The sequence below is a fragment of the Phalacrocorax carbo genome, chromosome 12 (assembly GCF_963921805.1).
Source record: "Phalacrocorax carbo chromosome 12, bPhaCar2.1, whole genome shotgun sequence".
Lineage (NCBI taxonomy): Eukaryota > Metazoa > Chordata > Aves > Suliformes > Phalacrocoracidae > Phalacrocorax > Phalacrocorax carbo.
This window is the reverse complement of record NC_087524.1, coordinates 12,931,980-12,959,352: the sequence shown is the minus strand read 5'-3', so window position 1 is coordinate 12,959,352 and position 27,373 is coordinate 12,931,980. Positions and strand designations below refer to the sequence as shown.

The 27,373-nt window shown below is 36.5% G+C and overlaps 1 protein-coding gene across 6 annotated transcripts in view; it reads right to left on the bottom strand.

The window, feature by feature from the left end:
- The window catches only part of VTI1A (vesicle transport through interaction with t-SNAREs 1A), a 284,395-nt gene that overhangs the window by 190,119 nt on the left and 66,903 nt on the right, over nt 1-27,373 (bottom strand). For 5 of the 6 annotated variants that reach the window (XM_064464158.1, XM_064464159.1, XM_064464156.1 and 2 more), the window contains one exon: nt 27,083-27,167. In XM_064464158.1, coding sequence (XP_064320228.1) covers nt 27,083-27,167 — 85 coding nt within the window. Of the gene's footprint in view, nt 1-19,338; nt 25,126-27,082; nt 27,168-27,373 lie in introns of those variants that run through there. The other variant, XM_064464161.1, reaches the window with a different exon arrangement.

The following is a 27,373-nucleotide window of genomic DNA, read 5'->3' as shown; positions in this document are numbered from 1 at the left end:
ACTATTTCTCCTTATGAATTTTCTCAATCCTTCTGTTAAAACTCTATTGCTATAATGTTTGTGAGGAAAAAAAAAAACAAACAGTCAAAGCTTAGCACATGCAGGCCACATATGCATCAAGATCCCTGCCCAAGATGCTAATCATCACTGCTCTTCTCTTCCTTTTCAACCTGTTAATCCTCATCCATCTTCCCCTGTTTGACTGCTGGGGTTTTGGAATAGGAAGTATTTTTTCCCCACCTTTTCACAGCAAATAATACAACAGAGTCTTCATCCAGGACAAGGATCCTTAGCACTATGCTAATAGAAGTTGCAAGGTAATGTATAGTAAGAATAATTACAAGGCCAGAGATCTGCTGGACTGCATTATACGTACATACAAGCTGCAGATACTGCAGATTTCCCAACCACAGCTGCACTGGCATAAAGTAGACCTTGCCCCATGCCACTGCACCACATTTATACAACATCCCTTTAATATACTAGAAAACAAGGAAGAGTTTCTGATTACTTTGTAATTATTTTATATATACAAGGTAGGGATACTTCAAACCTAATGACTCTGTCTGCTGCTCTTTATACTGTAATTTCTGCTATGCTTTTTTAGTGATCACAGACATATGTCTCCTAACCAAATTAAGTACATACACATTTAAGTGACAGCACATTTTCAGAATACATCATTATACATTGGTAATGAAAAACTACGACATTGCTACATATGAACTTACAAAAATGGCAGAATCACATTAGAACAAAATTACATTACATTGTTATAACATTTGAAATTAATATTAAAGAGTTTTGAAAATGACCATTTAAAAACGTATTCTACTTCATAAGAAGTGATCTTATCAGGACCAAGCAGAATTTGTTTCAGGTAAGTTGGATCCTGAATCTACAATGACAAGAAAAGAAAAACCAGCCACAGTAATACAAAACAGGATTTCAAAGATGCAAATAATGATTTAAGATCGCACATATGCCCCCACAAAACCTATTTTCTCCACAAAGATTCATAAACAGAACACACACAGAGAGACACACAGCCACATGCAAAACCAGTTATAATGAAACAGAAAAAATAGAAACTATCTGCATAAAACAAACTGGCACTTAAAAATAAAACACACGTTTCTAAACAGGAGGTTTTCTGAAACAGATACTGCATCTTTAACAGTATATCACAGATCTACAGAATATTAAGTTTATCTCACTAATCAGCTATTAACTGAAGGTTTAATAGTTCTATTAGAGAAGGTAATTCCCTCTTTCTCTAATACCTTCATATCATTAAGTGACTGTCAATTTCATACAAACGTGTTTACATTCTTCATGTATTGTACCGATTCAAAAAGTGAAAATACTAAATATCTGACACTGAGAGACAACAAACCCCAGAAACTAAAAATACTAACCACACTGCTCAGAGATCCTGCCCCCCTTCCCCCCATATTAGATGTGGTTAGTGTTTATGCAAATATATTACTAATGTGTATTACAAATTAAGCAGAACAGAATAATCTTTTGCCTAGACTTACAGGACATTTTACATCTTCAATTAGATGAGCAGAAATAATATTCACTTTGACTTCTCAAATCCCTTTCACAGATAGAGAGGTTAATTGGTTGATCTTACGGTATGGATAAAATTCAATACCTAAATTAAAAGTGTGTGCATATGTGTGTGTGTGTATATATATACACAAACCTATCTATATATTTAAGTATCTTTACATTTTTTGAAAAAGTTACTTTAATTAGATTAACAGACACCTTTTTTAAATTAATTAAGTTTAAATCCTGTTCAGGAAAACCACCTTTTAACTACTTGCATATTATTAACATTGTATTTTTAACTCTTATTCAAATACAGTGAGATGCTCTTTTTTGTAAATTTATTGCTAATATCCTTGGTATGTGGATAAATGTTTAATAGGAAATTGATATACATTTCTAAAGAACAAATAACTGTGTTCTAAGCACTGTGTTAAAAAGTAACTACAGCATATTTAGGGATAAAAAAAATCTAATAGGGTCAAACTGTCTAACGTTACAAGTAGGTACTTAGAAACGTGCTGCATTTTCCCCAAATTCCATTACGGTAACAAACACAAAAAGATGCTGATACCCAGTTCCGCTAAGTACATCTTCAGTTCCACCCATTACACAATATTAAGTAAGAAACAGTTTTATGTGACTGGTGGCTCAATGGCGCAGCCTATGTGTGCGAAAGTATATCGCAAGAAGTTCATAGTTTTATAAATGAGTGCCAACCCTCTGGTTTTGTTGCATTTAGATAAGCAAACATACCTACAATTTACAAAAGTGATGAGCTGCATAAATGAAAGACTATTTTAATACAATATGCATAATTATAGATATAAATTAATGAAATTATTCATAATATAAAAAGATGAAACTCAAGTATTGTGCAAATTCATAAATTATTTTGACGTTTTTCTGTGAAACTGATCTGGAACAATGATTTTCACTCATCTTTTATTAAAAAGATACTAGAGAATGTAAATATATATATATATAAGTATGCTTTCACCTCATAACCTTTAAAATGCACGTCTGGATACATTAATATTGGTTGTTTTGCGTTCATCTTTTCAGAGTCAAAATACCTACTTAGATTTACACTTTTGTTTTCAGAGTGATACATTCAGCGTAAAATATTTTAGTACTCTGCTGTAAGGACCAAGTAAATTCTTCGCTTAGGGCTATAAGCTAAGAATTTTAGCACAGAAGCATGCAAATATAAGCACCAACAAATACTCTCCGCCTATATACGCATCTAACATGAACTAGCTTTTCCACTTCCTCGCCCCAATCCACACTCAGTTCAAAGCAACCAAATTCAGTAATTCCATTTCAATATGATCACAAACCAGTTACAGCACAGGATCTAAGTGTGGATCGTAAAAATCGGGCAGTTTTAAGAGAGAGAAGGAGAGAAAGAGAGAGACTGACCAGCTCATGCCTCTAGAGAGCTGGATAATGGTTTTCAGGCAGGTTATAATACCAGTTAGTCCATTCCAAGTGGATGTCCCGAACCTGGCTATGATATGTCATGACCTATATCACTTGTTATACGTGAGCTGAACAATCTTAGGGGTTCTTAACTGGGGAAAATTGCAAGCAGTGTAGTTTGTTTAGTTAAAGAAACACTCCCCTAGCTAATTTGCCAGCTTTTAAACCAAAATAAAAAGCATTTTTTAAAAAATGTCGCACTCTTCCCAGCAGAATATAAGCACATATCCATAGAAACAGAGTGGCAAAACTCTCCAGTAAAATCTTTCGAACAATTACATGTTTGTATTTTGTTTCAGAGAACAAAGTCATAATGGTCTTTATAAGGCCAAGTATTCTGACATAAAGAAGTCTTTTTTTGTCATGCAGAGTTCGCCGCTAATCCAGACATGGAAGCGAACAGTGTTTTATATTTGCACTCCGTTCTTTTTTTCTATTATTCTAATAAAATGACCCTGCATATTTACTCAAGCTGTTTAAACAGGTAAGAAGTGCAAAAAACATAGCTTGCATCATGTTACAAACCCAGATCAGTAAGAAAAATGCAAGCACAGAAATAGATATTAAATTCAGGAAAATCAGACAGTAAACTTGTTTCAGGATTTCACTTATTTATGCATAAGTTAATTAGTAGAGTATAAAACCTTTTTTATATACTTACGGAATTTGTTTTTTCATTGTTAGCATCTTTTATTTTTTACAAACATGCAATTAATGAAAATATCCCGGATTTAACTCAAGCTCAGCTAATGTTGTCCCTTTGTCTTCCATCCAAAACAGTTTTGCAGGTTTGTTACCAATTTCTTTCCTATTTCTTTACATGTAAGAGGCACCCATATAACTAATTCCACTTTATTTGCTAATGCTGTTCATCGCTGACTGTTAGTAATTTCTTCGGCCATTTCCATGTTTATTTTTGAAAAGCTTGTAGGGCTTAGAATGCACGGAAATTATATGATACGTACTTGGCACTAACATGTCCAAGACAAAATATCAAATGTTGGAAACAGCAGAGTGACAACCTGCGTCCTACACTAGACACATCTTGTTTTTCACAGTAATGACTTTGTGTACTTATTTAGCAATGCTCTTTAGTGCTGTTTCAAACAGGCGTCTGTGCTTGGCTGTGGACGTGCTCACATCCTAAAGGGAGCTGTTTATTCAGTAAAAGTTACATTCCTACCCCAACTGTTTCTTTGGTTGCTTTCTGTTTGCTCATTCTAGAATTAAACTGGTCACACACATTTTTCATGTTTGATCCATTGAAATAAAACTAGACATCTTTTATAGACATGCTTTTATTGAAATGGATGTTTATTAGTTAGATCATACTGCTCTACAGAAAATAATTCTCCTGCTGCTTATAAACATTTTGATCAGCCATATTCAAGTGAAAGAACAAGTCTAAGGGGGAAGGGGGAAGGAAAAGAAAGAAAATGGGAGGAGTAGAGGCAGATACCATGTACAATTCTCATGTGACCTGCGATACTGCCTAATTAGAAAACTTAAACTTTCCACAAACCTTTCATTGGAAGCAGCAATATTACTACTATCACATTTCAGTTCACGTTGGCTGATTTGCCTACATTTCTGTGAGCAGATGAATAGAAAATGCAATGCATAGTTTCGAGGAAGAAATCTAATGGCACAACGTAAACAAGCACCATCAGTTTAGAGACGGAACGCAAATAAAGCAAAGGGATTTTTCCAATAGATCTTTCTTCATTATGGTACGGGACACATAAGAGAACACTACTGAATTGCAACCTCAATTATAGTGGCCAACAAATTACCTTCAACCATTAAATTAGAAAATGTTCTTCAGGAATATTCAGTTTAGCATTCTATAGCGTCTCCAGGCTGAAGGTGGTCTGCATGTTGAACTTAGTACTGTGTGGGTTATAGTCTTTGTTTGCAGTCTTAACTGGGGATTGCACCTTAGCTACCGTAGTTCAAGCGTAAAAATACTTTGTCTGTAACACTATATACTGTTGCCAGCGACCCTCTAAATCCTTGAACCAACTGTGTCCTCTGGTGTCACAGAAGATAATGCCAATTTATTGCAATGTGTGGCTTTTTTAACTGATTAAAATTAAGCCGTAAACACGTGACAATGGAATTAGCACATTTAGAGAGTCTGTTTTCCCACATCCCATTTTGCGCTAGTGCGGCTGATCCCTGCAACTCTACGCGGGTGCAATTTTAATGACTTCGCTGGGTTTTGATGTTCTTATGAAAAAGCAGTGCTTGGTGTTTGTGGAGAAGGTAGATATGGAAGCTGAGTAGCTGTGATTGGGGACACTGTGACATCGTCTCTGTTTTTCGATAGGATCGGTGTCATTTTCCTCCCCACGATAAGACACCTCACTGACAGAGCCCGATTAGGGAAAATTTTATTATAAAATTCACTTCTATCGAACAAGGATGGAGTGATAAACAGTTCAGCCTCAGGGAAGAAACAGGAAAAGATTTTTCCTCTCTCTCCCCGCCTCTCTCTCCCTTTTTTGTTTTCCTTTCCCCCCCCCCCCATTTAAGAAAAATCCTTACTCCTTGTAGGACTTTTCCTGAAACTGACTGTGTTTAAGTTAATAAGAATTCCCAAAACATACAGATCAAAGACATCTGAATGTTGTTCTAAAAGCAGAACAGTCACATTACTTCATAATTCAAGAATATAATTTTTAAAAAGAAGTAAAAATTAAGGACTTTTTCTGAATTACATTTTCTGTCAAACTCATTAAAACCAGGAGTCTTCTGAAAAGGCACGTTAGGCAACCGCAAGTTTACTTTCCAGTATTCACTTACATTTCTCCCTGGTTAGGAAACCGGCAAGCTGCAGGGTACACAGGGAAAATGGATGCTTGTGGCCCTCTAATGCTGAAAGATGGACTAACCTCCAAGGAAGAACATAAAACAAATATTGATTTATTTTTTTTTTTTAAATACTAAAACATCTTTGCTTCTGTGTTTGATACTTCACAGAGGATATCCTTAACCTGGCCTCTACTGCCATATATGCAATATACTTCCGTACACTAATCAGCACATACATAGTCAGTAAATATTATCTCTAGAAGATGGCTTGGGGAACTTTGTGAAAGTAGATGGAGTATGTACCTCACTGAAACACATTCATTAGCTGATTATGAAATAATTCTAAATTCAAATCTAAAACAAACAAACAAACAAAAACCCCAGATACAATGGAAACAGAGAGTACTGATTAAGACATTTTCAAGGTTTTACATCTGAACTGTAACAATACCATGAACTGAATGGGTTTCTTCGTTGTTTAACAATAACACTTCCAAAGGGAAAAAACCAAGAGTTAGCACTGCCAGCTTTTTATTTATGTCCAAAACTGAGTCACTACATTGAAACCATTCCCTCAAGATGGTGGCCTCAAAGTTACAGACCCTCCCTAAATGACTTTTAAGCACTTTCAATAAGAACATTACAAATCTGCTGTCAAAGAGAGCCTTAACGTACAAGTCCTTCCAGCAACATTGTAGATTTGCTTTTATTAAATAACAATGGGAGGATGTTTACAAGCATATATAATTTTCATTAGGCGCACTCATCCCTAAATACAGTACACATGATGCAAACTTCAAATAACTACAGTAGCAGTTGTAGCCCTGAAGTAAAAACTTGCCAAACCCCCCTGTTTATTTGGCTAACGCATCTCTCTAGAAATTGTATTTACTGTCATCTGCGGCCTTATACTAAGCTGAATTTAAGTTTTAACTGAAGGGTCTGCTGAAATAAACACAACAATAAAACTATGTTAGACTCAGCCATCAAGATGGAGCTGAGCTTCTCCACTTGCTACTTGACTGAAAGAAGAGATAAAAATGTTATTTAACACCCTCAGAAATGCTAAGACAAAACATACGTTTCACCTATCTGTAATTTCAAGTTGAGCACACCCTATTTTTAATAATGTACACATTATTTTGGAAGTCATGACCAAATATCCAGTCTTACTGTGAAATACTAGATTACTATCAAATATTATCACCATGTTTTTTCTACTGTTGACTCGGTTCCATGCTGCAGGGTTCCACACAACCAGTAAAAAATGTTTTTTTCAAAGACAACTGCATTAGAAACAAACATCAGTCTGAAAAAATATGACTAATGAAGGTAAGGCAGATCAATCAAAGGGCAAGTTGGAACTCCAATACATTTCCTCTTAGCATTCAAAATGAGATTTTAAACAATGAGTTAGTGATTTCAATATGGGAAGTAGCTGGAGGAAAGAGGTGCATCATTTGATCAGTGGTCTGCTAGATAGATTTCCTTCAATACCTTCTCAAAAAGCCATTCGCCTCTGATTGACTGTAACTGCAGCATAAGAGCTGTTAACAGTGTATTAAACAGAAAAAAAAATAGAGCTCAACAACCTCATCTAAATGCAGAGGAATTCTAATTAGCTACAATAAGGCAATAAGGCTATTCTCCCCTACAATTTCTTCCAATGTAAATGTCTTTAAGCTTGTTTGGAACTTTTTATCTTTTGGGGGGAGTTGCAAAAGAAAACTCCTACTTGAATAAAGCAGGCAGCTTAACTCTTGGGAAATCCTCCTTGTGCTGAAGTTGGCTATTAACTTCCCCTCTGCATGCAGGCTGAACAGGGAGCTGGCGAGAACGACTGGCAGGAAACAAAGCTGCAATTAGAAATGAGCATCCTTCCATTCTATGTAAATACATGGTGTTGCAGTTTGCAACGTAAACCAGAGTAATATCTGAACTCCAGTAATCAAGTGAATAATTAAGATCTTCACATGGATACTTTCTTCCCTGCCCACCTCCCCCCCCCCGGAACATCCCCAAATGGCAGCATTAACTAGAGGGGACACACTTGAAGTGTCCTGCAAAGAACAAGTATTTCCCTTTCTGTCCCCAAGACATGTAGCACATGAGTTGCCTGTGTGGATCGCTGTAGCTATAAATACATTTATCTAGAAGAAATAGTCAAACAGTCTTTTCTAAGAGGAGTGTCTGATTGGTTAGCAGAAAATTGATACAGTGGAGTGAAGAATAACTGATAGAGAGATAATCCAGTGTGGCGATGTAGTTCTGCAGCACTGTAGCTCCAGCCTTCATTGGGTGGTGAGTGTAGGGTGATGGAAGAAAAGGACGGGCTTCTGTTGTTTGCATTTGAAGTATGAGGGAGGCATGGTGTGAGCAAACTTCAGATGTGAAGAACAAAAGCCCAGTTTTCCTCTATACCATCTTTAACTATATGACGAAGCCTAAAGCTGAAACACTGCACTATTAGATTTTTGCAGCTGATGTTCTGTTTATCTGGTTTTTACTCTACAAAGCAGAGATGCAAATACCTGCATGTATTTATTCAGTGCATGCATAGCTTCATTTTTCAGAGAGAGGGTCACTGTGTATGTTCTAACCTGACCTTAATTCATGCTGTAATTTCTCAGACTGTTAAAATATATCCTGCTCATTATTGGCATAACCAAACATTTCCCAAACAGGCTATATTTAACAAATATTTAAAAATACTTCTGCAAGGATTAAACATCCACAAATCTTTTCATTTCATATAAATTAATAATTTGGAGAGAAGAATAGTACCTAAGCTGGTGGTGGATCAGAGTATGCCAGTTACAGGAGCACTTAAGCGCCCATTGGCACAGCAAGACTCAAAGACCCGGTAGGTTTCAAAGAAACACTTTTTTTTTCTCTCTCCTTCTAGAACTCTTTGCTTTCTAGTAAAGCTGCAACCACAATGTTCTCTCTCTTAATGCCACCATAAAAAATCAAAACACTTTAAAACAAATTGATGTCCTCTTTAATATAGTCATCACATCATCACAGTACCCTTGCACCCTGCTTGGTGACAACCAGGGGGACGCATGCCACACATCTCTCGCTTGCTTGCTCTCTCTCTCTCTTTTTTTTTTTTTTTTTAAGGCATTGAAGCGGGCAACAAAGAAGGAGAGAAAGACTGGGAGAGACACTCAATTGAGATATTGGCACCTTTGATTGACAAGATCTAATCAGCTTATCTCCACACTAATAAAGTTGATGGCCTGTGGAGCTGGTATATGTCCAGCTTCAAGTGAACTTTCAGTAGCCAAAGCCTCAAGGGCCAAGACTAAGACTGAGCTTATCTAAACTGATTTAAATCAATTCCTAATGGGCTATTTCAATTTGATCAATTTGAAAGGTTGGAAACCTGTAACCACTTGACTCAATTGTCTTGATTCATGCTGGCATCACTGGAGATTTTCAGAGCCACAAACCATTTACCTACAATGAAACAATGGAGTACAACTGACGCACTTCTGAAATTATTTGACCCTCCTTAAGGTACTGTTCAGTTTATTCCAAATTGTGTGTTTTACGGAGCTGCTTCTCTTGTACGTGCACACAATAAAACATTTTGAAGTATGCTATTCCAAAACAGGCAGTGAATGCTACGTGCAAAATTCAATTGTTCAAAATTGTTCAAAAATGAACAATTTGATTTGTCTGTCTCAATTAACAAAATCTATGTATTTGGAGGGGCTGTCTGTCCCACCAAAGGTGAGGTGGCAGAATGGAATCCTATGATAGGAATGATTTGAGCATTCAGATAGATTTCATTCATTATGAACAGAATTAAACAATTCACATCCAAAGTTCATGAAATTCATTTTGCAAAGCTCAATGCACTTTCAACTCCAGAATAACGTGTCAAGGAAACATATGTGGCTGAATGTATTACATCATGCTCTGAAAAAGGCTCGCTGCTTCTCTCAGGGTAAATTGTTGCTTTTAAGAATGCAAAAAATTTCATAGCATCGAAGTGCAACTACATAAAATAACTTCTGAAATAAGAACTCTGTTATTCATATCAACAAAGCAATACCTTTATGAAAACATGGTAATATTATAAACAAAGAATCATCTTAAGCGGTGGAACCATGTGCTAAAATGTACTTTACAGATTTGCTAAAGCATGAGCAGTGAAACCAGGTATCAGGAAAGTATTTTTCCGTCAATAGCACACATGAACACCTTAGGAATGTCTTGTGTTTAATAGAGGTAATTTAAGCACTTTCCAAAGGAAGAGGTTTTTTGGTATTAATGCTAGATTAGAAAAAACCCTGAGCAATATTTTCATTCAGATTGCAGTTTTCAAGCTGTAATTGCTTTATACAAAATCCACTCTAGTGTTATCACTCAATATCATCTTCACTGCTGTACATCTGAAGATAATTTTGCAATAAAACTTAATTGATAGAGCTTATTTTTCACTAATCTCCTAATATAGAAAAATGAAAAAGTACTAACAGTATGTATTATAAGCTATGACCCTCACAGTGCAGCATATTTCTAGTTTATCAAACTAAAATAGATCCATTTTATGGCATCAAATATTTTATATACTTTAATAACGTAGAGACTTCTTCCCAAAATAGGAAGTAAATGGAAATTTCCCTTAATAAAGCAAAATGTGGAAAGTAAAAGTAATTCACAAAAAGGCCAAACAGAACATCTCATCTCATAACATTACTAGCTTGTGCCCCACAGACTATTAGTGCAAAATCTCAAAACGTTTCAGTTATGGAAATCAGTAACTCGACTGTCAGTGACATCTATTGAGAAGTTCAATTTAGTGATTTTATAGTTACAAACTGAACTCCTGACGTACCACACAAGCTGGATTCTGAACAAGACTTTTAAAGAATTTAAACCTCGTGGATTCTATTTCCTTCTCTTTTGAGTAGGTTAGACCCAGTATCAGTCCTAAGAGCTTCTCATCATTTAAGTAAAGAGTTCTAGTGATTACGGGGAATATTAAAAGGGAAAATAAAGTACTAGATGTTCATAGCAGAGGACTGGGAGTTTGAATTTGTAAGGCTTTTTTCTTGAACTGCAGTACACCTTAAAGACAACACTTCCAGAGCAGAGAATTCACCAGGTGCCAGACAGATATTAAGGCATCATGAGAACTGTCACTGGCACCATCTTCTGTAATCCTGAGATTTGGGGTCATGTTGAGATCAAGCCACTGTAGGACAGCGTTCATGAGCAGACTAGAAAACTTCCAGGTTGAAAAATAAGTGGTCTGCAGAGTCAAGGAGCCACATTTGGCTCACAGTCCAGAGTTCGTCTGGGTGCCCCAGACTTTATTCCCAGTTCGACTACTAAGATTCCGATAGACCATGGACAATTTGGCACTTTGAATACCTGGGTGCTGCTCTCCAATCTGTGTGGGCTGAAAAGAGATAACCCTAAACTGTAAAATTGACGTGATCTCTCTGCTCCTGCAGTGTGACTATGAACGTTCCATCCTCCCCAAATCTGCCACCTTCCCCCATCACTTCTGTTTCAGTCTCTTGTAGAAGGATCTGAACTCCTTAGTTATTCAAAGATGGCTCAAAACATCAGAGAGAAGCGGGGAAACTGTTGCGAGCACTTGGGATGTCTGCTTACAGATACCACCCTTCCTGACCATTCAGGAGTTCTTCTGTAAGACGGAAAAAATACTGCATAATCACCACAAACACCTTTCCAGATCTGCACTGGCATCACTTATCGGAACCTCAGAGATTAATCTAGCTTGGTGCTGCTTTTTTTTTTCCTTTTTTTTCTTTTTTTTTTTTTTTTTTTTTTAATTTAACCTCATTATGCTTTGGTCTGCCTATTTACAGAATGAGTCTAATATCATTGACTCTGTCTCTCAAGAGGATAACATGGATGCACATATGAAGTTCTGGGAGCTTCCTGATATTAAAGGGCAAAATCATATAGCCATCAAACTGGCAAAAAAAACCGCAGCCACTTCAGTTATTGTAAAAATTAAACTATTGCCATATTTTTGCATTTGAATACCTCTCACACTGTCATTTAATGACGGAAAAGTTTTCTAAACATAGCAATCAGTTTGCCAAGATCACTGCAGATGTATCAGACAGAATTAGTGGCTGTAAAAGACTGACAGACTTGTGCTTTGTCTTCTGTGAATGAAAACACTACTCTCCAGACCAGATAAAAATCAGCCTCTGCCTTTTTTGGCAGTCAGATCATAACAAGGCCAAAGTAATATTAAATCATTTATGAGGTTTTTAAGTTTAAATATCAAAGTGATATATATGCAGAAGAACTGTTATGACATTTGAATTTCAGCAATAGGCATTCTTTAGGCATTTCAAACTATGTAAAACCTGACATTTCAGTGTTTATATACAAAACCTGCTATGATCCAAAACAACACCTCTCCACCAATACTTTGTCACTTAAAACTTTTTTCTTTGTTATAGTCACATAGTTATATTTCAGCCTGCTGCAGAGCACATTTTTGCCTAGAAACCTGTCATCCTTATGCAAATAGGAAAAATCTACTGTATATTAATTATGATTTTTACAGTGATCACTTTCAGTCTCCTCGTTTCCAGTAGTCAGTCTTTCATCCCCCTTATTATTCATGTAGAAATGTTCTTATGGCAGCTAAAATATAGTACTTTTATGCAATGTTTTGATGAAGTGCACCAGAGAAAATGAAATGAAATGAACTGGACTACCCAAAAAAGGGAAACAACACAGGTGATATACAACTGTTCAGGGTATTATTTTCATGAGATATGGGAAATAACATGTACTGCTCATCAATTATTCCATAATGTATAATGCCTGTCTCCCCAACCTTCTAACAGCTGGGATTGAAATGTTTTGACATGATGATCTCTAGGTGGAAATACTGAAGGCGTTAAAATATAGATATAAATAGGTGATAATGAAGAACAAAATGTGTACCGTTTTCTTGCAGTCATAGTTTGCAAATTAACAAGCTGCTATTGATTTTTCTTTGAGGTCAATAACAGCATTTATTGATCTGAGAAGTTAATACTCACTGAGGTCAATATTATATCTCAGGGGTCAACAAATCTGGATACCGACTTCTGTTTCCTGTCCATATATAAATATTACATAGGCAAAATGGGCAAATTTAATCTTTGGAGATAAGAAAGTGCTGTATTTGACATGATACAAAAACCCAAAAACCTTAAAAGTTAAGACTAGACTCTACTTGGATCATTTTCAAACAGTTTTCAAACACCTAAAACACTCTATTAGTGTAGAAGTACTGGGTTCATGAACTATATCTGCAGTTCTGAACTTAATGTCTCCCAGGTACAGAATGGCCATTCATGGTGTTATTTCCCAACACTAAAAATGCATCCACCTTAGAGGCTACCCAATATCAAGTGGGCGTTAACATGTTTTACCAAATTAAAATAAAGCTCACAGAAAAAGAAGGAGCCACATAACTGTTGTGGACTTTCTGATTTTTTTCTTATGCCTCATTCTTTCCAATGTGATCTTCAGCAAACTGAAGAGAAACATCCCTACTGCCTTCAGCCAGCTCTGGATCAGCCCTTTGTAAAACCATGCTAAGTTTTCTTCTGAGTTGTGGTTTGTTACTCAAGCATTCACACATCTGAAGAAAAACCAGAAGTGACCAATTAGTCTCCTGATAATTTACACTGACAAATATCAATGAAGCTCTGAGTGTACTCTTGGAAAACAGCTGGGAAGGAAATAAATTCCAGGAAACGCCAAGGCCACACAGGTATTTTTGCATCTAAGTACTTCATTATAACAAATGGTCAATAAAGGAACATCTCAGGATACAGAAGTTACATATTAGGTATTTAAATAATTGTATTTGTGTGAAGAGATACTACTAAACTCATGGCACAAACAAGGCACGGTGTGCACGTTACTGGCAAGCGTTTAAAATGGCTAATAAGGAGGGCACTACAAAACTAGTAATATTTAGCACATTTGCAGAACTTCACAATTTAAGAACTTTTTATGATCATCCTTATGCAAAGCAGAACATGTTATGAATAAGCTGTAACAGACTGATAGTCCACAACTTGTACAGAACTAAAATTATTAATACTCAGACACCAGACCTGTGTTGTAGGCAGGAGTGAAAACATGGGTCACCTGGTTCTTGGCAACAGTACCTTTCTTGGAGTATTTGACCAAGCAAAGATTCAGCACAACAGGACACAACATAAAGCTATTTCCAGTGTTAATTCAACATTTTACCTGCCCATATCAAAACTTAGCTTCAAATCTGATAGATTTACAAAGCAATTATTCAAACATTCATTTGCTACCAAAACATAGTAGTTCCCAGACAAAATGCGTATACAATGGTGCGAGTGTTATGCAGAGCATCACAGATGAATGAAAGGTCTTGTTTGTTAAAAATGGTCTGAGTTTTTAAGATGTTTAAAGAAATATGATTATGTAAATAACTATGTAACTAAGAGGAAAATGAAGTGAAATAGTAAGCACTGCTCTTTACAAACATACAGAAATACACATTTGATTTAATTTAGAAGTAAAAACCTGCAATTAAATACCTACAGTCAATCTTATTTTAAACCACTAGTTTAAATTATTTTCTTAATGAAACACTCACTCTGTTTGTACAGCCATTAAAACATGGCAATTTCCACCAAAGCAAAACCTTTCAAACTCAATTTTGTCCTTTCTGAGTAGTCAGGAGGATATACCACACCTCCGTATATTTCTTTAAGTTCTGTGTAGCTTATGGAATATTCTTATTTGTTATGTGATTGGTTTTTTTAGCTTTGAATTTGAAGCAACTTTCTTGGAAAAAGGAGATTAAAACATTATTTTGTTGTTTTAATAGCTGAAGAAAACTAAAAAAGTCATCAACATGGAGAAAACAGTAAAGTTTATCCAAACATATATTACATTTACAAATGATGAATTTGTTCCAGAACTTTAGTGTCATTTCCATTTCTGTGGGCCAGATTTTTAGAAGTATTTATAAGTGTTTTCTCCAAAGATGGGGTTAAGTGCCTACAATTTCTTCATAAAATGGTAAATCACATCTATAATCAAGTATTGTTTTATTCCATCTGATTTAGGTACCTGGACTGCTTAATTAGTTCAGAAAAAGACAATAAATCCTAACTGCAACTCCACAATTTATTGTATCTGATTGTTCTGGTTTCAGCTGGGATAGAGTTCATTTTCTCCATAGTAGCTAGTCCGGGACTATGTTCTGGATTTGTGCTGAAAACAGAGTTGATAATTCAGGGATGTTTTAGTTCCTGCTGAGCAGGGCTTACACAGAGTCAAGACCTTTCCGCTCCTCACCCCACCAGCGAGTGGGCTGGGGGGGCACAAGGAGCTGGGAGGGGACACAGCCGGGACAGCTGACCCCAACTGACCCCAGGGATGTCCCACACCGTATGACCACATGCTCGGCACATAAAGCTGGGGAAGAAGAAGGAAAGGGGGACGTTCAGAGTGATGGCATTTGTCTTTCCAAGAATTTGTTACGCATGATGGAGCCCTGCTGTCCTGGGGATGGCTGAACTCCTGCCTGCCCACGGGAGGGAGGGAGTGAATTCCTTGTTTTGCTTTGCTTGCACACACGGCTTTTGCTTTACCTGTTAAACTGTCTTTATCTCAACCCACAAGTTTTCTCACTTTTCCGATTCTCTCCCCCATCCCACCGGTGGGGAGCGAGTGAGCGGCTGTGTGGGGCTGAGCTGCTGGCTGGGGCTAAACCATGACACTGATCCTGAATTAAGTTTCATCCTGTCCCACTTTCATAGGAACTTAAAACAGTAAAGCGGGCTTGCTTGTTTTATAACAATTAATTTACTTATTAACTCACCATGAATCAGCCCAAGAAAGTAACATTTTTTTTCTGCATCTGCTGGGTTATTTCAAATCTAAAATAATTAAGACAATAACTTTTCAGCACAATAAACTGGAATGACAAAAATTAGAGGCAGTGTGAAAATTAACATTTCTTATAAATACTTATGGTAAGTACTTAATCTAGTACATGACATATTTATAAAGCTTCTGCTGATGCCAGAATTTTTGTTGTGTAGAATATTTTACAATGCACGCAATAAAAAACCCTCCATTTGACTCATTGACATTTGAGCAAGACTCTGACTCACCACTTTAAACTCATTTTAAAAAATATCATAGTTTCTAGACTGGATTTAAAATACGTTCTCACCATAAAACTGAAAGCAGTTAATTTTATAAACTAAAATAATAAAAAAAAACGTATGTGGTATCTGCATGTTGCTCTTAACAGTTCTCTACTTGATATTTCACTAGTGAAAAATATGGCACTAAAACAGCAAAAGCACTTCGATACTGAGTAAAGCAAATATAATCAGTCATTTGCACTAAATTTCTCAAGATGGCATTCCAGCCAATTATTGTAGCAGTCAAGAGCCAGGACATTCAACACATGGAAATCTTAAAACATGCAATTATAAAAATCAAATTAATATTTTCGAGACACATGTAATAAACCATAGAATTATTGCATCTATGTAAATAATCAAAAAAACAAAGACAGAACCATTCTCTTCACTTAACCACTTTGCATGTTGTCTGTCTAGATCCTGCAAGAGAGCTACATGGGAACCAAATTCCCAAATACATGAACGCTCTCCAAAATCTTCACATTTAGAAAGTCACAGAGGCCATAAAGTATGGAAAAGTTCATCATGGTAGAGACCAGCCAAGTAGATGTAAAAGATTACCTTTGCACCACCATTTATCTTTGCAAGGTACACAGTGTGAACTGTGTGATTTATTTCATACAAATGCAAACCACAACAATTAGCTACTCATGATAGCTAGATTCAGACATCATTGCGCTCAGCTTCACCTCAGTACATGCTCATGAAAAGATGCTCTTATCTTGCAAACCTTCTTGGAAACGTACTGAGCAAAACAGACAACCTGCCTTGCCCAGCAGGCACGTAAACGCATGTGCACGCACACACTCGCAATTCAGTATGCAAATATGTATGCTCTGCCAATAACTGGGCATGTTTACAACCATGAGCATTTATTACAATTGTGATGATTAGGCCAAGAGTATAAAATTCCAAATAAAATTTTACATTTACATTTTTGGAGCTAGTGAAGTAATATGAGGCAAATATTAGCAAAGAGCAGAAAACCAACCACAAGGTGATACACAGCTGATGCTGAAAATTAATAGCGAGGCAAAATATGCAAGGAACACAAAATCACAGAATCTGTGATTGAATTAGTTAAGTTACCACAAAGAAAACAAAAAGGCACTTTTGCGACAAGGGAAGATGTAGAGAAACAAGAATGGACAGATGTAAGTGGCCTATGATAGACTGATCTGAAATTGTGAAATTGTAGTTTACAAAGTCATGAACAGCACTCTTGTGGGTCTACAGTTCCTTACAAGAGCTGGTAGCAAATAACTAGCAGCAGTTTCTCAAAACAAGGCTGTAACAACTCAAAGGAAATTATTGTGCTAGTTCAGAAAGACGACTGGTACTGCAGATCAACAGTCGAACTCACCCTGACATGAAATCAAGCTAGACAGTAAAGAGCTTGCTACATTCAGCTCATGACTCTTTCTGTAAGAATGGCATTAATTTCAATTTTACAATGTATACATCTACTTAGTGATCAAATAAAATTAATATTATGGGCTATTAGGCTGAGATAAGCCTCATCATTCAAAAGCAGGACAGTACACACAAAATCTAACTGAAAAACAAAGTCCTTATTTAAAAATAGAGACTTGCATGGCCAGTATTGCAAAAATCAGAGGTTACGTCCTCACCTGACACACACTACATAAGCAGACATTTCAACTGCAGCTGAACTAATTTTCCATAAAGTTCAGTACGTACCAAACATGCATGCTTGCACATCCAACATTTTGATAATTTTTTGGACTATAAATGCTGGAAATTACAGGAGAAAATATATTTTATAACCAGGGTAGTAACATCATTAGCATAAAATACTATATGACATGACAAACTAGATGAAGAAATAATAACTAGGTAAGCTGCTCTTCAATCAGTCCATACCAGAGTGAGAACAATATTTTGCAATCATCTGCTTCTATGTCTCACTTCAAGACAGAAGTTTGAGTTTTTCTCCCTCCATACTTCTACCGGAATAAAAAGGTATTTGTGTAACTATAGCTCTAAGTTGTAAAAGGGCAAAATACTGCACTTGAAAGATGATCTACCATGAAAACCCTTTTGATATCGACTTTACCTAGAAAAGTATGTTCAATACAAATAAATTTTTTAATGTTAAAACTTTGTTCTTCAGCGCAATTGGAGGAAAACACTGTTAGCCTGACAGGAAGTAGAGGTAGAAGACTTCAAATAAGAAATATAAAAAAAAAGCTAGGGTGTATTTTATTTTGTCAAGGCTAAGCTCATCAACTTTTCTTCTTGATGTAAGTTGTATACAGCGAGTCTTTGCCCAACAAGACCTCATGCTGTGCAAATTCAGCTGTGCCCATGTAGTGAAAAATCTGTTAAAAACTATTGAATATCATGTTGTTCACTTAGGCACCCAAAATACTAACTCACCAAAGTCAGGTTTTTTTTAACAAATACACAGCTTATGTTCTGTGGACAATGAAATCTCCAAAGGGAGCCATTGAATTAGCAGGGCACTAATATATTTGAAGGTCAAAAGGACTTGTAATTCTGTTCGGCTGTACCCTTTTAAATGTTGTAACAGACTGACTGTCATTGCCAAGCCAGTATCACTTAGAATCAATTCATTTCACTTGGTGAAAGTTCAAAAGAAGTGGTTGTGGTATACGATGGGAGGAAGAGAAGAGATCATGGGGAAAAGGGAAGAGCATCTAGGGACAATATATCAGGATTTGAATTCTACCCATTGAAGAGTAACCACCAGTTCCCAACTATCTGAAACTTTTTGGACAAGTTCTCTTCAATTCATTTTTCTCAGGGAAAATATGAAACCCGATTGAAAGAGCTTCTCTGGCCAACACAAGTTGAACATCTCCTTAATAAGCATGCCTTCACATTCTTTGTCCACCCATCGCAATGGGTTGCCTGGACTTTAGAAGACAACCAGAGTATGTTAGAAACAACTCTGACATCTCTCAGTGACACCTAAGCACAGTGACTGAGGGTGTTGTGCAAATGAGGAAAGAGAATATATATATATGCAGGAAAGACAAACTGGTGGCTTTTTCCAGTATCCCTTTGCCAAACCAAGGTAGTTTGTAGAGTTTATTTGGACTGCTAGAAACAAAAGTTACTATTTATTTATCTTTTTATTTTTATCCTGCTTCCCTTTATTTGGCTTACCTGCTCAGAACCAGAAAACAAACTCCAAAATGTTATTAAAGGGGGAAACCTCTCTGAGGCTAAATAATTTTAAAATTGAGCAAAGCAGGTAGTGTAACTTCAGACCAAAAAAATGTAACCACATAGCTCAACTTTGAAACCTTCATGCTTTTATTACAACACAAGTCTTCAAAAGCTTTGCTATGGACTTAGAATACAATTAATATCTTCATCAATAAATACCATCTTATGCATTAGAGAAAGAGGGTCAGCACCAAGGAAGATTATGTTGAAATGCTGTTTTCAGTGATTCAGTAAGAGGTTATTTCCAGGTAGTCCAGTACTGTGCTTGAAAAATAATATTTTAAACGTTATCTTTTGAGTTCAGTTCATAATTCAGATATTAATATTATTACAGGTATTCTAGGACAAGTGCAAGGTATTTGTGAAAATATATAGAGGCTTTAGCCTATATGATTATTTGTCCAGAACGCACATGGGAAGCACTTAAGCATAAAGTTTCTGATATCCGAAACAAAATGTTTCCATCACTCTAGAATGGAATAAAAATCCGCAATATGAATACTGTTTTATTATATATAATATAGTATCATTAAGGAGTTATTGCAATGTTTTGTTCATCCAAAAATCAGTCTTAAATGAACTATTTCAACTGGATGCCAGTTCCTAACAAAATTGAGGTTGAATTGTCCCATGGCACAATAACGAATTCCTGCACATCAGTGAACATTAAAATAACCTGGGACTTCTCCCAGAACAGGCAACAAAACGGCCAAATTTGGATCACTGTTTTTCCTACTATACCTTAGCAAATCGGTACTACTGAACAGATTTGACACTCCTTATTTGCTGTATTAATGGTATAATCCCAAACCGACTGAAGTGAAAGGAAAGATAAGCATTCATTTTATTGGAATCCCAGTTGAAAGGTGCTGAGTACCCAAAAGATAAGCTTTTAACAGAAATGGTCTTACAGTACTGCATAGACTGTGAAAAACTCTACAAAATAAGTTTTTCTTGTCTCTTCAAAAAAGTGTTTGGAAAAGTTTTGGGTTTTTTTTAAGTACCCTGAAGAAGTTAGAGGACAGTACTTAAATAATGAAAATTCACCATTTCCTTACTCTATGGTAAGCACTTTTTGTATTTGTAAATATATGAATATACTAAAAAAAAAAACCCAACAAAACTGTATCCTACATTTGAGACAACACACACAAATGCAGAGGGCCACTGAGCAGAAAGAAGAGACTTTGAACGCTACTAGACAAGGTTACATGGGTTACTGGGTAAACTTTTCATGACCACAAACATACAAGGCCCACACTGGTGTTGAATCAAGTCTTTAAGAGGAAACACAGAGCTAAGGAAAACGGGGATGGTGCCAGAATTTGAGTAAGTGTGGGCAGGATTATCTGGATACAGACAAAGTATTAAAGAGGAATCTGGAGCTAGAATTTGGAAGGTCAGAGCTGGGAAGCCTGGTGAGAGGGAGGGAAGGAGGACAGGAAGGCCAGAAGGGAGGAGGTGGCAGATACAAAGCCGCAGGCAGCAGCTTGGTGACTGGACAAGCAACAAACCAGCAAGCAATATTGAAACTGAAGGTGTAAAAAGCACTTTGCTCATATCAACAACTGCACTCTAAAACACTAAGGAATGGAAACTCAGTAGTTGGTGTCTCCACGCCCTCTCGGTGCTGCTTCTGACTGTTTGCTACAAGGCAGCAGCACTACCCGAACACGCTTCCCCCCATGACCGTGCCGCTGGGAGACTCCTGAGGCCTGACATCCTCAGAAACAAAAATCTCTCCCTATTGCTTCCTCCTCCTCACTTTAAAGCCCAGACTATGAAGAAGGGCAGAGGGCTTAGAGATGTAGGAATGCAATATGCCACTTCAAAATGAATTTCTGAAACAATAAACAGATTTTAATAGAAATCAGGCGGCAAAGAAAAAAATTATATATGAAACATGAAATACTGTTGCTAGCAGAAGAAACAGGGATCTTGAAAAAGCTCTCTCTGATGGTGACTGGAAACTGCATAAAAACTCATTTCACTGTAGAAACTTTGGATTAAGATTTCAGTAGAAAGATGTTCTGGCATATCAAAGAAACACCTGAGGAGGAGATATTGGTATATGCTCCAGAACTCAGAAGCCCTCTTTCTCTAATGAAAGGTTTTACATACAGTATTCACATATACATGTATGAATAATTCATTAGAGATGAAATAGGTGGATATTAAGTGTAAATATCTGGGACAGGAATAGACTTTTTTTTTTTTCTAAAGCAAGGGGCACTAAAAGCAAGGTCCTGATTTTCAAAACTTGGCTTCCATTTCCGTACTCTTAGTTATTTGGACCTCAAATGAAACTGGAACATGCATGCACCTGAAGACAGAAGTGGGGTTTGAAGGCCCAAGTGATATTAACTAATGCAAGCAAATTACTAAGTATACAAAATTGCAACACAAAAGAAGCATCACCCTTTCCACTAGGCTAATGTAGCCCTACACGTACGAGCATTCGGGTTTGTTATTTTGTTAAATTAACATTGGATGTAGGGCCATTTAAATTTTTTCGAAGCTGAGCAAACACCTTTTAGTTTGATCATAGCAACACTTACTATATTGTCTACCTGAAGAGCCGGCCTCCAGCTTTTGCAACCATAATGGAATGGAAGCAGTTTACTGGATATACTTATTTTAATTTTTATGGTTTCACATATTTTATGTCAGCTCGTGTGCATCTCATTTATGATACCTGAAGAGCACAACCACCCCATGAAATATGGAGGGAGAAAGTCCTTCAGGGCAGGTGCAGGGGTTCAGGTTGTTCCATCAGTAAAGGAGTCAGGAATCCAGATTGGCCACATGCTGCTGTGGACAACGTGCTAGTACCCAAAATTCCATTACTCGTATCTGGCAAGACATCTCCTAGAATTGTTTTAAAATGGTTCCCTATTCATCCTAAAGTCACTATACTTGAAGACTCCTGCCTTCAGAAGCCCTCTACAAACATTTCTTAACACACTTTCAATGATCCATTCACTGCATTTTCACTCAATTCTGCATCTAAATAAGAAAATAACTACTACTATTTCATAAAGAAGTAAACACACCTCTTTGTCTAATGAGAGTCCCATTTGCTTTCCACCTAGAAGGCTGCCAATACTTTGAGGCGGGTCTGACCATTTGTCTGTCTGCTGGGCTACCAGTACATTACATTATATATTTAAGGCTCAGTCCAGAAAGGAAGGTTTGACTGTAGTTCATAACAACAAGTGAAAGCCACTGAAATTTGCTTGGATCCCTTAGTACTGAGAATTATTCATGTCATACAAGGGTGGGAAATAAGCTGTTGTGTCTCTTGCTCAGAGAAATTTCTCCTTTAACTGTTTCAGAATTACATTTCCCTGGGATTCCCAAAGACTAAGGAGGATTTGAGAAAAAAATTTAAGCATCCTGAAGTCGAGATTCAGAAGGATTTTTTGTAAATGGAACAAGAGAGTGGTTCTTCCTTTTATTCCTTTTCTTTAAAACACCATGCTTATATATTACAAAAGAGATATAAAAACAGAAGTTAGGACAAAATTTTAAGATTCGGTACAAGGAATAGATCTAATACCCACAAACTACTAACTCTTCTAGTAGCAGAAATATGTCAGAACTATTCAGAGCCACAGCATAATATCCAATAATCATTACTCACAGAGGCAAGCTCAACACTTGATCTCAAATTACATGTTCTGAAAGCTATAGAAATATCTGAGGTTCATGAAGGAAAAAATTTAAAAACAAATACCTGCAATGCAGTTTTGCCATGAAAGCCTGGACAGCATTCAATGGTTGGATCTCTCTCTTACATTGTCATGAAAAAAGTGAAGTCTGCATTTTATAAACACCAGGATTATTTTTTTTCGCTAGAAAGTATCTGGCAGTTGAGAAGAACTTACTGAAAGCAATTCAACTGCAGGTTACAATGGTTCTCTACAACAAGGTTTGCTTTTCTCCTTGACAGTGTTTTACATTTACATGCCAATTTTATCTCTGAAGATGAATGAAGCATTTTGAACTATTCCTCATTCAAAATACTCCTGTCTGAGCAAACATATCTAAGACTTGACAAAGAAGGGGATACCTTACTACGCTACACTCTGCAGGCAAAATAATGAAGTTCTAGAATTCAGTTTGATGCTGTGGAAATCTGAACATGGGGAACGGAATTAGGAAATCTCCCTCTCCAAAATGGGATGAATTTTGTGATTAATTAATCAGGATTAATTCAATGGACTCTCCTTTCGACTAAAATCAGGAATTTTCATGCATTTTTAAAATCTTTCTTATATTCTGAGGCTATATGGTCAGACTAAATGATCTGAAATCAAGAATACTGAGCTTGTAAGTATTGAGTGGTGGAAATGCCTACTAACCAGGCTGTAAACTTGTTTGTCTGTTTCTTACTAGCAAAGCAGGTGATAACACAAAAACAAAAAAAATAACAACAAGAAATAATTTTTAAAACTTTTTTTGATTTAAAAAAAGCAGATGACTGAACTTTGCAGTGTTATCAGCCATTATTAAAACTTTCCCTGCTTGGTACAAACAATGGAGACCTTCAAGATTCAAGCAGCCGGTGGTTGCCCTGTATGTCCTGAGGCATCTCCCTCATGTCTGTGCCATACAACTCAGGAAATTAAAACGCAAATGCTCTGATGAACTTACTGGTCTACAAAATCAGCTACTCAAAGGCCTGTTAAATTTGCAACATACCCCTGTGAATATTTAGAATAATGCTCTTCTCTTTACAGTAGGCCTCGTGTACTACAGAACTGGTTACCAAATACTAAGGGCTTTGTTTAGTCCTTTGGGAGGTTTCTGCATAGATTTAAGCATCATCAGTATCAACAAATGACAGCCAACAAACTATGAAAGCCTGACAGTCAGTGTTGGATTGTGTCTTAGAGATGGTGACATAAGTGGAATCCTGTTCAGACACCACTGAAGCCCATGAATCAATGGCACCGCTCAAAGAAGGAAGTCAGACCTTCCAACAGATCTCAGCTTGTACGAACAACTGTACATAAGATGAAAGGGCTTATCAATTTAGAGATGCAAACAGGAAAAAAGCTTCCAATTTATCATGGTAAATTTCAGGAATGGCAATGTGAAATTGCATTAAATTAGTTATGTGATGTCAGATGAATCCTTAGATGATCACAGGGGCAGGTTAAAATAGTATATATATTTTTGCTGATTAAGGTAATAAGAAAGACCCAAACGTGACTTATTCCAGAGGTGAAAATCACCCAACTTCATTACAATAAGCAACATACATATCCATAATTGTGAAAAGACATCACATAAATAAAGTAGAATAGATATTTAAGGGTTGTCACCTCCTCCTCCTCAAAGAATCACAGAATGGCTGAGGTGGGAAGGGACCTCTTGAGATTGTCTAGTCCAACACCTTGCTCAAGCAGAGTGACCTAAAGCCAGGACTGTGCCCACCTGGATTTTTAATATCTTCACAGAGATTGCACAATTGCTTTGGGCCACCTATTTCAGTGGCTGACGATTCCCACAGTAAAAGGTTTTTTTCTTGCGTTCTGATGGAATTTCACAGGTATTAATTTATGCCCATTGCCTCTTGTCCTGCCACTGGAATTACTGAGAAGAGAGGCTCCCTCTTTTTCATTCCATCCCATCAACTATTTACACACATTGATAAACTCCCCAGGCCTTCTCTTCTTCAGGTTGAATGGCGTCAGCTTTCTTGGCCGCTCCTCACGTGAAAAATGCTCCAGTCACTTAATTCTCTTCATGGTGCTTTGCTGGACTAACTCCAGTAAATCAACGTCTGTCTTGTACCGGGGAGCCCAGACCTGGAAACACGACTCCAAATTTGGCCTCACCAGTGCTGTGTAGAGAGTATCTTTATGTAATGAAAGTAATAATCAAGGAAAGACAGGGACTGAGGGGTCAACTCAACAACGAATTGAAACTCTAAAATGGAATATTTTATTTTATTATGACACCTCAACACAGAGTGATCATCCAGTAACTCCAAAAGTAAGTTCTTTTGTTGCACTGAATTAACCTAAATTCACTCATACCTAGAATCATCATGATCCCTTCCAGGAACTAAATATTATTAATCCGTTTCCATAAAAATCTTCTGCAAGAATCTACATTGCAATGAAGTTAGTATTTCGAAACTCAAAATCTCCAAATTATTTAATATTAGTATTTCATATAATATCACTACACTACTAGTCTTCACAGAGTTTAGGGAACTATATATATATATATTTATATTTACACACACACACGTCTTCTTACAGTTTAGGAAACTATATATAGATATATAGATATATACATATGATATATAGTTATCTATTTTTATATATATCTCTATATTACTGCTCAAGATTAAAAGTAAAGATGGACACAAAGATGGGGTGAATTAGTGTGATTCTATGGAATTCAATGCAGTTTCACCTGGTGTTGATACTGAAAGACACCCTTTCCATATAAATATACATCTGCCCACCAACCATATTTCTCAGAGATCACCATGGAGATACGCAATGGAAGTTATCATAATCATCATCTCTATAAAACAAATTCCACATGAAGTAAAAAGGATATAAGGTATCTCTTCCCCAAAAGGATCAGTCTGAATTTTTACATACTGTTTCTTTGTGAAAGACCTAGGCTCAACTAAAGCAGATCAGGAACCATTTTTGACCAGTTTAAAATAGTCCTTCTAAAAAAAAAAAGTTATGACCACTGATAGAACAGACCTGAAAATCTGCAGAAAAGCAAACTTTGCTGCTATCAAATGTCCATCTCTAGGAACGTGTCATCCTCAGGCATAAAAGAATTAATTTTCCTTGTCCCCTCCAAAAACTACACCGTATGTTCCATATGTCCATTTCATTATTGTGCACAGCCCTAAGACCAGAATAATTAAAATGCAGGCAATTTAGTAATACCATTCACTTAACACTGACATATTTAACTCTACAAGGGTTCAACTTAATTTACCTCTTAAATAAGGCTTGAATTCTAAAAAGATATTGGAATATATCAATTAATTGGGACTCTCTGCTAGAAAATTACTTCACTGCTCAAACATACATTTTCTGAAACTTTCTGTAACTTTGCACAAGCTTTATTTAAGGGGATTAGACTTTGGAGGCTTAACTATTGGTGGTTTAAAAAAAAATCCACTACAAATTGCCAAAACTTAGCGAAAACATTTTGAAAATACCAACTGAAAAGTTGTAGTCAATAAGAATACACTAATTGAATAACTGAGCCTCAATTTAGCCTTCTCCCTTAATTTTATTCCATCTGTATATTTTGGGGTATGGTTTGTTTACTTCTTTCATTGCACAGAAACAGCTGCATAATCAGTCACTGAACTGATTGCAAGAAAATTGAGCTGATAACCTTGATATATATCATCTGTAGTTAATATCTTATAATTTATTAAAATGATATTTTTTACATATATGAATAAAAGTAAAAGACAAAAACAACCGGAGTCTGCAGTGTGTGCTAGCAATCATTGCGGGTGGGTAAACTGACAACATGTAACTGCATATTAAGACAAATGTAGAATTTAGACAAAGTATTCCATCTCTTTTCAGATGTATACTTTTAAACCTCAGGAACTGTTTTCAGTAGATGTCATGCCTTTTAACTTGAAAAAAGATAAGCGCAAATAAGCTCCCAATTGTCTCCCCAATATGTAAACCACATCTCGGGCTGCTGTCTCTGTTTCGCCTTTGAAGTTTCCCTGAAATGTCATGTGTTGTGAAGACTGCTGTGCATAAGCAAGACAATTTGCTCACTCTCAGAGTTCTTACCGGTTTCCACTGCTATTTGGTATCCAGCCTCTAGTCTCCGAGATGACCTTTCCAGCCTCTCTGTGTTATCGAGCAGATGTGCCCTCTGAAAAAGAAAAGGGGAGAGAGACAAAAAAAAAAAAATCAGGCAGCAGTCTACAATGTTCTCCCCCCCCTTTTTAATTGCACTTTCATATCCCAAAACATTAAAATATCCACGTAGATTTTATGGAAGAGCCTGTTACAAGGACCACTGGAAGGGGCAGGTTTTATGATCAATAATAATTATGTGTACCAATATTTTTTGTTTTG